Source organism: Melanerpes formicivorus, unplaced genomic scaffold (genome assembly GCF_026170545.1).
Source record: "Melanerpes formicivorus ecotype bairdi unplaced genomic scaffold, bMelFor1.0.p_v2 SCAF_29, whole genome shotgun sequence".
NCBI lineage: Eukaryota > Metazoa > Chordata > Aves > Piciformes > Picidae > Melanerpes > Melanerpes formicivorus.
The window spans coordinates 5863112-5875524 of NW_027142381.1; the positions used below are offsets into that span (position 1 = coordinate 5863112).

At 42.5% G+C, this 12413-nt stretch overlaps 1 protein-coding gene across 3 annotated transcripts in view; it reads right to left on the bottom strand.

Moving 5' to 3' along the window:
• NCOR1 (nuclear receptor corepressor 1) overlaps nucleotides 1–12413 on the bottom strand; it is a 67772-nt gene that overhangs the window by 18692 nt on the left and 36667 nt on the right. For all 3 annotated transcript variants that reach the window (XM_068154689.1, XM_068154690.1, XM_068154691.1), the window contains 13 exons: nucleotides 11949–12079; nucleotides 11229–11446; nucleotides 9538–9600; nucleotides 8690–8829; nucleotides 7839–7965; nucleotides 6752–7304; nucleotides 5918–6047; nucleotides 5433–5628; nucleotides 2646–2819; nucleotides 1590–1750; nucleotides 1171–1291; nucleotides 975–1076; nucleotides 390–487 (listed from right to left, as the gene is read on the bottom strand). In XM_068154689.1, coding sequence (XP_068010790.1) covers nucleotides 390–487; nucleotides 975–1076; nucleotides 1171–1291; nucleotides 1590–1750; nucleotides 2646–2819; nucleotides 5433–5628; nucleotides 5918–6047; nucleotides 6752–7304; nucleotides 7839–7965; nucleotides 8690–8829; nucleotides 9538–9600; nucleotides 11229–11446; nucleotides 11949–12079 — 2214 coding nt within the window. The remainder of the gene's footprint in view (nucleotides 1–389; nucleotides 488–974; nucleotides 1077–1170; nucleotides 1292–1589; nucleotides 1751–2645; nucleotides 2820–5432; nucleotides 5629–5917; nucleotides 6048–6751; nucleotides 7305–7838; nucleotides 7966–8689; nucleotides 8830–9537; nucleotides 9601–11228; nucleotides 11447–11948; nucleotides 12080–12413) is intronic.

A 12413-nucleotide genomic window follows, 5' to 3' on the forward strand; every position in this document is an offset into this window, starting at 1 on the left:
ACTGGGTATTAGAAAGAAATTCTTTACAGTGAGGGTGGTGAGACACTGGAACAAGGAGGTCATGGATGCCCCCTCCCTGGAGGTGTTCATGAGCAGGCTGGATGAAGCCTTAAGCAACCTGATCTAATGGAAGGTGTCCCTGCTCCTGGTAGGGGGGTGGAACTGGATGATCCTGAGGGTCCCCTTCCAACCTAAACCATTCTATGAAACCACGGTAATGCTGACTGCAGTAGTGGGATTTGAGCACTGGCTGTGCTAGAATTGCTTCTTTCAAGATGATTCCTACTCTGTCATATTAATTTACTTTTTCAGACACACAAATACATTCATAGTGATAGCTTAAATGTGCTGCTTTGCTACAGCCTCTTTGGTAAGGGGAAAAAAGGTACCTGAGTTATGGAGCCTCTCAAAGAAGGAATGGTCTCAACAGAAACTTTACTGGTTGGAGTTCCTCGTGTTATACTTCCCTCCTGTATTGTTGCAGTACCTGATTTGAAATAAGACATCCTGATAAATATGGGAATTTAAAAAATGGCTCCTCTGCTTGAAATCATTAAAAACCCTAGAGAGAACTGTGAGTTTACACTAAAATACAGGGAAAACTTCAGTTTAACAGCACCCACGGGAGGCAGTTAAACCATATCCTCTTTTAGCATAGCCTTTTACAGCACGTGGAATCATGAACCCATGGTATTTAGTTTCTTTCCTTTTGACATATTTGGAGATTTCACCTGTACTGCTCTGCCTATGCTCTAGTGAACAAATCCTTTTTGCGATGGGCATGCCTTGAAACAAATGTTTTCAAATGAGCCAGACAGGAGGAGCTAGCTACAAAGGCACCTCTGAAAGTGGGGAGCAGATTAACCACAGAATACTCAAGACTAACGCTTCAGCAGGCTGAGCTGTAGAAGTTAATTCTCTGTCTGCTCTGACAAAGTTTCTCAAGCTGTATGAATCAATCTGACTTTCCTTACCTCGAACCACACTTTCATGTTGTGCCCTGACCAGGAGTCCCTCAGGCTGGGAATTCTGGCTTCTGGGAGAGAATTCTTCTTGTTTGATATAGGGCAGGGAAGCTATTCAGAAGAAGAAAAAGGTTTGGGTTTCTTTTATAATTAGGAGTTATTAAAGAGTCTTCTACACAAAACATGTCAGCTGTTCTTTTCTTACCAGATTTGGCTGACTCCTGCTGCCTTGGCAGCCCAAGAGATATAGAACCCACTGATGGCTTTGCAGTTTCTTGGGTATAGGAAGCTTGACTATGGGATGTTAAGTAAGTGCCAGGTGTTCCCTGAAACAACAAATATATATTACACATCAGTTGTCTGGAGTGAAGCTTCACATCTGGGTTTAAAGAAGGGTGCTAATACTGCTGTGATCTGTCTTAAAATGCTACAGTCCACCACCATGAAGGACCAAAATGCAGGATAGCAAGTGTGCTATTTTCTGAGGCACCTGTAACTCCTGGACTTTTAGGTGGCATGTACAGATCTGAAGTGTGAACACATAACTGAGTACAAGACACTGAAGGGTAGTGAAAGGGCAAAGAGCTGATGGAAGCACAGATTTTCAAAGAACAGTTCTCTTACTTGTGAGATTGAGCCTCCCATGATGAAGGAAGGTTTTTCTGATGGCACACTTGTTTTGGAGGACGGAATGAGTGGTGGTGGTGGTCTGGTGGGTCTGGTTGTTGGCAGGCGGACTCCTTCGGGTATGTTGGTTATTACTTGGTGAGGTGCTGGCTGGAGAACTTGGGGGGGGGAAATTGTGCATTACACATGACAGCACTTTTCAGCTCTACTAGTTGTTAGAGAGACAGGAAGAACAGAAATAACACAGCTCTTCTGACAAGTTCTGATGGGAATTGCCTCACAATAGCCAAAATCCACCTGTATTTACAGCTCTGAAATTCACTATGTCCACATGGAAGTTAGGCACAGAAACCAACTGGAGAATATCTAACCTGGCATCAAAGTCCAAACAGCAATGACAAAAGTTGCTGTGTAGAACTGCAGCCTCTGATAACTAAGCTTTTAAACACAGCAGCCCAGAGTACAATCAATTTTAAAAGAAAGATCTTATTCTTTAAATGGAATGCAGCTGAGTCAAGAATAACCTACGCTTCCCTGATTTTGTCATCTCTTAGCTTGACATCATACTCTGGAGGAAAAAGAAATGATCCCAGTTTCAGAATTAACATTTACCAGCTATTTCCCTGTTTTATAAAACATTCAGGCTATAACATGAATCAACATCAGTCAGAAACTACTGTCCAGGACAGCAATAGCTTTGCTTTTTGCCTCAGCTTCCCCCTTCAGATGAGAGGCCACCCACAAACACGATGGCATTTGTATTAAGCTGAAAACCTCTTGATGACTTTGTCCCTGTGCTGTTCTAACATTTTTCAGATCATCCTATTATGCAGTTGAGGCAGCAACAAGGGAAAAAACCAACAAAAAACAACCAACCCCACAGGAGTTAGAAAAATACCTGAGCATCTATTTGCATGCACACACAGAAACCTTTGTTATTTCTTCTCTTAATTCATGAAGCGTTTAGAGAATAATTTGCTCTTGCACCAAGTCAGAGCAGTCCAGCTTCCAAGGGAAGAGCAGTATTGCTATGATATGTAAGCAAATATTTACCTGGTGGGACACTATAGCGAGCTGCATTCAGATCAGGCTGGGGAGAGGCTTTATTGACTTCTCTTGGAGACAACCTGTATGGTGATGCTGACCTTGTTGCTGTGTTCTGCACCTGTGCTTCCTGTTCAATTGCTCGCTTGACCTCAGCATAAGGCATGTAGGCCACTGGTTTTCCTGGGGAGGTTGAAGTTAGCAGAAAGAACCCTGGATTAGAAATTGGGAATCAAGAGGTCTAATTTATAGCACAGTTTTAACAAAGGGCCTGCTCCAATGCCAGAGGTACTCAGCAGGTCTAAATATTTCAGTTAAACAGTATTAAGGTACAGCTATAATTTGTTCTTATCCAAGCTGTGAAAAGCTTCCTCATACTTTCTCTATGTGAAAAACAGTATCTGGATCCCTTAGGTCCTTTAAGGGTCTACTATTGACTAAAATTTCCATTTAAAGAAGGTTCCTCTCCAAAACCTGTGCATCAACCAGGTTTACAAGCAAGTTCAGCCAGGCTTACTGCCGGTCCCACCCTCCCTTCCTTGTTTGCTTAGCCAGAGCAGTTACAAATCAAATTCCAAATACCAATACCCATCAATGGTATTTAAAGGAGAAATACATTTTTATCAAATTCAGAACATTAAAAATCCAGCACCAGACCTTCAGAAATTCCTTTTCTTTGGCAATGGACAATTTAAGTATTCAAAATTACAAGCCAGAACAAGTCTAGTGCAGCTGCAAAGTCGAATCCTTAGCCTCCACAGTCAAAGAAAGATGGCTCTATTCATCCCATAATAGCTTTCTAAAGGAACTTCTACTATTTTATTTCATGGTATTATCAAGGTTACCATCAACCAATTCAACAACAGGCCCTTTATTGTGGCAAGGTGCCCCACAACACAGGCGGTGTTCTGGTACATGCAATACAAGGCTTTGAACCAGTCTGCAGGCTCCCTGCTGCACACAGCTGTGGGTGGACAAGCTTTGTGTGCACAGTATATCTTAGGAAGTAGCTGCTGTAATGATCTGGTGACATCTCAGCCCCTTCTGGTTTTCAAATTAAGATGTCCAGGCTTGCAGAACCCATTTACATTGACCACGTTATGACTCCTTCTCTGTCTGCCTCAACAACCACATTCATGTCTGCTGGCAGAGTTCACCCCAGAGCTTTCCCACACTTCAGGACACACTGCTGCCAATGCCAAGAGTTATTTCAGGTAGCATTTCAGTTAATGGTACTTTTAAGCAAATCCAAACTTTCCACCTCAAGAAGCAACTTCCAAGACCCCTCCCAATCTGACCCTCCCCTGCACAAATCCACAAGCTCCCTTCTCATTATTTTAACAGGCAGAAGAAAAATGGTTGTGTGTCTTTAATTTTACTTTGGGTAGAAGTAATTAAGTTGAAGCATTTTCCTAACACCATTTAAATTGTTATGCATATTAAACACAGAACACTTGGGTTTCAAAGAACTTGACAGTTCATGTTGTTAATAGTGATGAGGCAAGAGAAACAACACACAAGAATGTAAGATCTGAAAATGCAGAACTGTGAAGCTGGGATGGTTTCTCTAACACTGTAACACCCAGCACATTCATCTCACTCAGTTTATTTCCCTGTTACAACACAGTTTGTGGACCTACTCCTTTTCTAGCAAAGGAAGCTGAGGTAGAAGTTGCACACTTAGGACAGAACTGGGCTTCCCACAGCATATGCTTTTCAGGCACAGCAAATTATCCCCTCAGTCTTCTGCTAAGTTGTTTGTAATTTGCAAGCTGTTGACAGAATTCAAGTAGTTTCAGTTCAGAGAAAAAGTATGGTGAATATACCAGACAGAAAGCATAATAAGAATGTCCAATGAAAGCTAAGAAAGGCATCCCGTGGCTGTTACACAGCAGTCTGGGTGATGTAACAGACACTCTCCCTCTGAAACACTTTCCTGTAACCAGCATCTAACAGCAATGTCCTTATTTAGTCACCTTGCCAGGTTCTGTGAGCAGTTTAGCCTTGCTCTGTACTGAAGGTCACACTAAGAACCACATACAGGAAACACAGGACCTGACAGCCAAGTTCAGTTCAAAGCCTGCCTCCAAGTATCCTCTATATTCACAAGAGCAACCAACCACCAGATTCCCAAGAGGAAAGCACCTCTCACACAGCTCTCCTGTGGACAGACAGGCTAGAGTGTGACTGTTCTACCAAACTTTGGTGCCCTACTCCAGGGCTCAATGTCCACCTGTGTACACCAGTGCAATAAAACATTCCTTTTTAAATTGTGTTCATACTCCTTTAGCAATTCTCTCCCATTTTCATCTTTGGCTTCTTAAAGGGGCTCCCCAAGAACATGCAGTTATTGGGGTCCTCTCACCTCCATGCCTAATTTTCCTGAATCTCTGTAGCAACAACTCTTTTTTGCCCAGCTTTTCTGCCTTATCCAAAGGGGCTACAAGGTCTCCAACACTGAAGCTGCAGCAAGATTTCTATAGTAGACTTCAAGCTCTCTAGGTTTCTTCAATCAAGTGCAATCAGAAAACAATAGTTAATGAGTAAGAGAGTAAATTTTCTCAAATGAAGCAACAGTGTAACACAACAGCACTGGAACAACCTGCCCAGGGAGGTTGTGGAGTCTCCTTCACTGGATACTTTCAAGACCTTCCTGGACATTTTCCTGTGTGATCTGCTCTAGGTGGTCCTGCTCTGGCAGAGGGGTTGGACTGGCTATCTTTAGAGACCCCTTCCAACCCCTAGCATTCTGTGATTCTGTGATAGAGTGCAGAGTTATATCCACAACATGCCTACCTTCCCACTCAACACTAGGACTCTTGGAAGTGCCACAAGGGCTCACAGCACTTCGATACTCCATATCCAGCTGCTCTTGCCTCTGGCGTTGCTCCTCCAGCAGCGCTGACTCGTGCATCGCTTTGATGTGCCGCTGATAGAGCGCATAGCCACTCACTGGTGTGCCCACAGGGACAGTGCAGGGACTGCAAGAAACCTGCAAGGATGGGAAGGCTTTAACATCAGGGACATCCACACAGATACCTGCTGAAGCAACTGTCATGCTCAGTGTCTTTGCTGCAGTCTATGGATGTTCAAATGGCTCATGCCTGTTTCTAAGCTATTAGTTGTTCATTTGTACTTAACTTACTTTCCTCCTCAAAAGTGTGACAACAAAGCAAATGAGAAATGTCTTTGTGTCATGATTATTTTTTTACTGCTTTAGTGCTGCAACTAGTTTTAGAGACAACAGATACTCCTTCAGATATCACAGTAACAGCCCATACCATCGGTGGAATGACAGCAGCTCGGTGGTGAAGCTGTTGCAGGTCCATCTGCCCTTGCTTTATCGTGGATGATACCAGTATTGATCCAGGGGGATTTAACAGTGAGGGCTTTGACTCCCTGCTGAAGATACTGCAAAAAGAGATAGAAGGAAGAGAAAAATATCATCAAAAAGACCAAGTATAAACTACTTTTTTTATTTGATATTCACAGGTAAGAGTCTGCCTCCCACTTGCAGGAAAAACCCAAACACACACCACAATGAAACACTCTGGACAAAGAGCTGGAACATCAGAATCATGTTGTGTTTGGGCCCACAGCACACCTGGTGCAACAAGCAACAGATGTTGCTGTATTTTGGTAACACACAAGAATAAAAAGTGTTCAGAATCTCCAGAACCAGAAGTGTTTGCATGCAGCTTCTATATGCAAGAACAGAACCTTCTTTATAAAGAATGCTTTGCAAAAGGATAAATAAGAAGCATTTGATAGATTTAATCCACACGGAATAAATAAACAGCAGTGGACAATAGAGGGCTAATATATTTGTGATGTGGAAAGAGTGTCTAAGAGGGAAGAGAGTGGAGAAACATTATCAGCTGCACCCTTCTAGAGTCCACATGCAGAACCATGACACTGGATACCTTTGACATTTAACATCTCTCCTTCGTACCACATGTATATTAAGCCCACTAAGAGGGAGGGAGCACTGCCTCTGATGCTGTGCTATGGTTACACAGGAACTGCACCACCAGCACACTGAAAAGACTTCAGTTTCCATCAGCGGTGTCAGCCATACCCCAAACATAGGTGGGATGCTAAACAATTAAACTCACCCTTGTCTGTCAGGTTCTCCATCAACTTCTTCATCAGCGCTGCAGGTGGCACTTGAATCATTATCTGAATGGGACTCTTGTCTTGCTGTATTAACTTGTTGTGACAAGCTATAGTCCATTTCCTCAGGTTCAGACTTCTCCTTGGGTTTCTCCATCTCTCTCTCTTTGGCATCACTCTCTACTTTCACTTGAATGTTCTCTGGTAGCCTCATCTCAGTCTCTACAGGTTCTACTTTGGTATGCACTGGAAGAGTAATCACAGGCTTAGCTTCAGCTGGATGGCTTCTATTGTCAACCTCCATAGGCTCTTCTGCTTCATTATTTATTTCTTCCTTAACCTGTGGCTCAGGGGCCTGACTTTCAGCTGTTGATACACTTTGGGCTGCTGAGGGAGATGTGCTGGGTGCAGGTTTAACGGTAGACTCTTGTTCTGCTGTTGCCTCAGTGGTTACTTTTGGAGCAGCAGTCTCAGGTGGAGTTTCTTCAGCTGGTTTAGCAGGTTCTGCTGGAGTTGGAGATGGAGCACTCTCTGTATCAGAACTATTTTCAGCACCTGGGGCAAGAAAAAAGTTTTGGCATAAAGGTTCAATGCTAATAAAATCTAACCAGTCTTCAATGGACCGCTTCTTTAGAATAATCAAATGCATCTGACAGAACAAGACAATTGCCCTGAAGGGAGAGCAATCAGACACAGGTTAAGGAGGGAGACTGGAATCACAGCAGTAGGACCACTTAAATAGCTCTGATCTTAAAGAGCAAGCCCAGTATACTCCTGTGCATATGTCAGACACTTGCTACTGCCATATAGGATGCAGCTTTGGTACAAGGTTAGAGTCAACATTCATAGTACATAAGGTGCAGCTCTAATGATTTAAATTAACATTTTTTAGAGACATCTCTGGCAGAAGTGGCAAAACACTGAGATGACATGAAAAATCAGTGCCATCCGATGGACACGCTGACGTGCTGTAAGTTAGCAGCTCTAGTTTACCTCCTTTGGGAACTGCCATTCTTTCTGAGCATACAACAGGCACAAAACATAGGTCCCTTTCTGTGCACAGATGACTTCCCTTCCCAGAAAAGTTACCTTCACTGTCTTCTGGATTCTCTTCTTCATTGGATGCTTCAATATCTTCATCCTCCTGAGCTGACACCGTCGAGGCTACACTCTCACACTGTGATACATCTCGCTCCTCACGGGGCCTTCGTGAAGACTGACAAAGACACAGCATTTACACCGGACTGAAAACTTGCAAGGCTTATTTCCTTTTATGTGCGTTCTCTTTCACCAATCCAAGGTTGAAATAAAAGACAGAGAATCTCTGCTGAGCACAGATTCATTCACAAGGGCACACTCTTTCAACTTCAGGCCAGCTTTCGCTGCTGGTGATTAAAAGTAAGTTTGGGAACTGTCTCAAGATACGTTTGGGGAACAACGGAACTACTGCAGCAAACACAGGCACTGATTCTCCTCACTTCAGTGAGAGAAGACTAAGATAACACCACAGCTTAAAGGATTTGCACTCAGGATTCTACTTTAGATGCCCCAAAACTTTCAGTTCCTGGCTTTGATTCTTTTTTTTGAGCTTTGGGCTTATTGTGTTTTGACGTAACAGTTCTACGGCAATGACCTGAACTTCAATAGCAATTGCTGCTGTCCTGATTAGGAACATGGTTTTCAGAGCATTAAAGAATTCTTCAGGCTTGAATATTCTATCTGGTAGGCAATTTTCTATTGCATTTTAAAGCAAGAAGTGATTAGTATCACAGGTCAGTGAGCATCAGTCGCCTCTTCTAGATTTATGTCACAACACACAAACAAGTACAAAAGGAAACAAGTGGTGATTGCAAAACAGTCTTAATGAAGTGTGATGAATGACTTCAGAAAGATGCCAAGCTCTCCTCTGCAAATTATCCAATGCCCCAATATCCACTTACCTTCTGTTTGTGCTGTTGGAGGAGGCTGTCCAGATTGTGTCTCCGTTTGTAGTTGAAGTAGAAGTTCTTACACTGAGCTTCGCTTTTCGTCCCAACCATTTTGGCAATCGCTGCCCAGTTCCGGCCGTGTTCCACCAGTCCTGTTCAAACACACAAGAACCAATATTTACTATGGGAAATAATTCAGCTACCCAAACCCAAAGAAATGGAAAGCAATGCCTATGGCAAGGTAAGAAACAGAAGTCCTGCTGTCTGTAAGAGAACTCTCCTATGACACTGCAGTTGATAACTACTTATGGGGGTGGGGAAAAAAAAGCTGTGTTAACCTCAATGTCTGCTTATGAAGCCTTTAAAGTCTACTCTTTGCTGTTGCTAATATGTAATACCTGCTAAAATGTTGCTTCTATGCATAAAATTTACAGGTAACAGCATCTGCCAAATGAATAGACAAGTTATAAACCACATTCATTTTCCTGAGAAAAGAATGTCTTATACAAAAGGATTTTTTTCTAACACAGTACTTTTGGTATTTTACATGTGACATACACTCTTTCACATCTGCTTCACAGACTTCTATGGACCAAGTACAACATCAAACAACTGTAGCCCATATCACAAAAGTCAAGATAAGTCTCAAAAAAAGTATTATTTGATCTGTTAAAGATGCTTCTTGCCTTCCCTCCCCAGCCCCCCCTGCCTTAAATAAAGAATAAACCAACAGCAAATTTCAAATGGTTCATTCAAGGTAGTGCTGCAACTAACCCCAGCACTCCTGCTCAGGAATTCAGTATGGGAATTTTGTAAGCACAAGTATTCACAAAGTAACTCCAAACTTTCACAAAGTTTACCTTTCTTAGCAACTTCCATTTCTTCTTCTGTCCAGCGAGATGTCTCCACGGGCTCTGCAGAAGCTGGAAGAGAAACAAAGACACTGATCAAAGACCAAGAGTCACTGTTATGGCACCAATCATGCATCCCCACAGTCAACTAATCTATTTACATTAGGGCTTGTTCAAGTGACTTGGGAAAGCTGCTCTTGTCAGTGGGAAGTAGTCAATCTCCATTACACCAAGTTAGAGATACAGTGGAAACCACCACAAACTCAGCAGAGCCAATTGTTCAAACTATTCTGCCTACAAAACTATAATTATCTGCCAGGGAAGGCTTTGAAGTGACTTAGATGCATTTATCACTAAAATTTTATTTAAACTGTCAATAATTACCATCAACTACTAAAAGCAGCAATCCAACATGCTACAAGCTAGTTCCATCTTATGTCACTGACTGCTGTGGAAAGGACTGAAGTGGTTATTTAGTGGGTATCAAGAAATCTACTATTCTTGTATTCACTGAGTCTCCTAGGGGACAAACAGAGAAAAATAAAAGAACACAAAAGACCAGTAAGTATAAACAAGCAGGAAGCTAAATATAAGTCAATGCAAAATACTTTGAATTCACTTCCTTGGGTTTGATATCATCCTGTTTAAATTTCTGAGTGGTGTTAAGCTGCAGCAGCCTCCATTTCCTCTTCGTGACACCTACCATTATGCACAGCATGCAACATGGACACTTCAACAGCTTCCATGAACAAACAATAAAAGCAGGACACTATAAGGTGTCTGATCCACTGAAAAGCTGGTTTGGACTTTCTAGAAAATCCTAGAAAATCAGTCAAAAAACCCCCTCAAAGCACACCCCACTATTGCCTTTTTCCAGCTGCTAACAAAACCCCACCATTGTCATCTGAGCAAGCTAGAACTACTTTGCTCAGCTACTCTGTTCTTTAGGCTATGCAGAATATCTGAGCAGCAAAAGGGTTGCTACAAATTCTAGAAGAGCAGCTGCCTGTAAATGTCCTATTTAAGATCTCAGAGCAACAAACTTTGCCACAGCACTGTGAGGAAATAAAAAAAAAGAAAGAAAAAAAATCCCTGCCCTGCCATCCTGGATAATTATTTACTACCCACAAAGTATTCTGTTTGCTGGTATTTCTGCACCAGCCTTTTCAGCAATGCATAGAGTGCTGTCTCTTTTAACCATCCATGCAAGAAAGCAACACTTTATTTTAAAGAGGTCTCTTGCCATCTAATGCAGAAACAACCACAAGAAAAACAACTTGCTAGGATCTGTTTCAGATTATGAAACTCTCTGAAGTGCTCAAGTATCAGGCCTGCTTATTTAACAATAACCTCTCTGAGCTACAACCTGTAAGTCAATCTGAGTGAAAGGCATTTGGGTCTCTACATTAACCTTGCAAAGAGAGAAAATGCAGTCACAGAAAGGCTCAACTCCCTTTTTTTATCCCCCCCCTCCCCACCATCATGTTTCTAACAGTGTTATCTGATCACACATAGAGCAGTCATGAAGTTACACTTGTGAAGTTTAACAGTACCACACAAAATTCTAAGCAGGCCTAAGAATAAAGGTGCCATTCTAAACAGGATAAAAACCAAAGTGCACTGCACCTACAGAACAGCCTTGTGTCAGTGAAGAGACTGCGACCAGCTGGGTCCCCAAGCGTCCTATAAATGCTACTCACAAGGTTCTGGTGGGGGTGGAAGAGGTGGTGGTGGTTCTTCAGTGGCTGCAGCTGCAGCAGCATTTGCTTGTGCAGCTTCATTTGTCATTGATCTGGTGATTCTGCCCTTACGCCGACCTTGGCTATTGGCAGTTTTTCGGCCCCTAGGAGTGGCCTGCTCCCTTTCCTCTGTTTCCTCTGGTGCAACTTCAGTTTTGTCCTTTTCTTTGGTATTCTCTCTGAGAGCAGTTAAAAACATCATTTGGTCACTTTCAAAACAGCCATTATGGGCAGATATTCCTGGATGTCAATGCAAACCTTCTCCCCCCTCCAAAACCCAACAATAAACAACTTTCACAAACCCAAAAGCCACCTTTAGTGAAACAGAATTCACTTACTGCCCACAACTTAGAGCTGCTGGAGAATTCACATAGGTACATGATACTATCAGCTTCAAAGGAAATATGAGCACTGTGATAGAGCATATGAAAAAAAAAACAAACCCCAAACTCACGAGATATGAAAATTATTATATGAGGGGAAAAAAATATGCCATGCTTTTCCCAGCAGCTTTCCAGCAAGACAGATGTCCAAAAATTGGTTTAAATGCACAAGCCCCAACCTAAATAGAAACAGGTTTCAGTCCAGATTTCCCTGCCAGGCTAATGCAAATCCTGTTCTGATATTTGCATAAACCTGCAATCCAGGGTGAATTAATGCATTTTCAGGACATTTACTTACTTAGATTCTTCCTTCTCATCCTTTTCCTCCTCATCTTTCTTCTCCTCTTCTTTTTTCTCTGCTTTTTCTGCTTTTTCCTCTTCTACCTTTTCTTCTACTTTTTCCTCTTGAGAAGGACGAGCAATTTGTTGCTGAAATGAAATTGGATTTACATATTAGAACAACCTGACCACACCAAGCTGCAGCAACTTGTGCTCTGAGCAGCACAAACACTGACAGCTGCCTTATCTCCCATTTGGTAGTAAGTTACAGTCACTGCACAGTGGTCAACAGAACAGGGGAGATTTAGATTGGATATTAGAAAGAAATTCTTTACAGTGAGGGTGGTGAGACACTGGAACAGGTTGCCCAAGGAGGTCGTGGATGCCCCTTCCATGGAGGTGTTCAAAGCCAGGCTGGAGGAGGCACTGAGCAGCCTGGTCTAGTGGAAGGTGTCCCTGCCCACGGTGAGGTGGTTGGACCTGG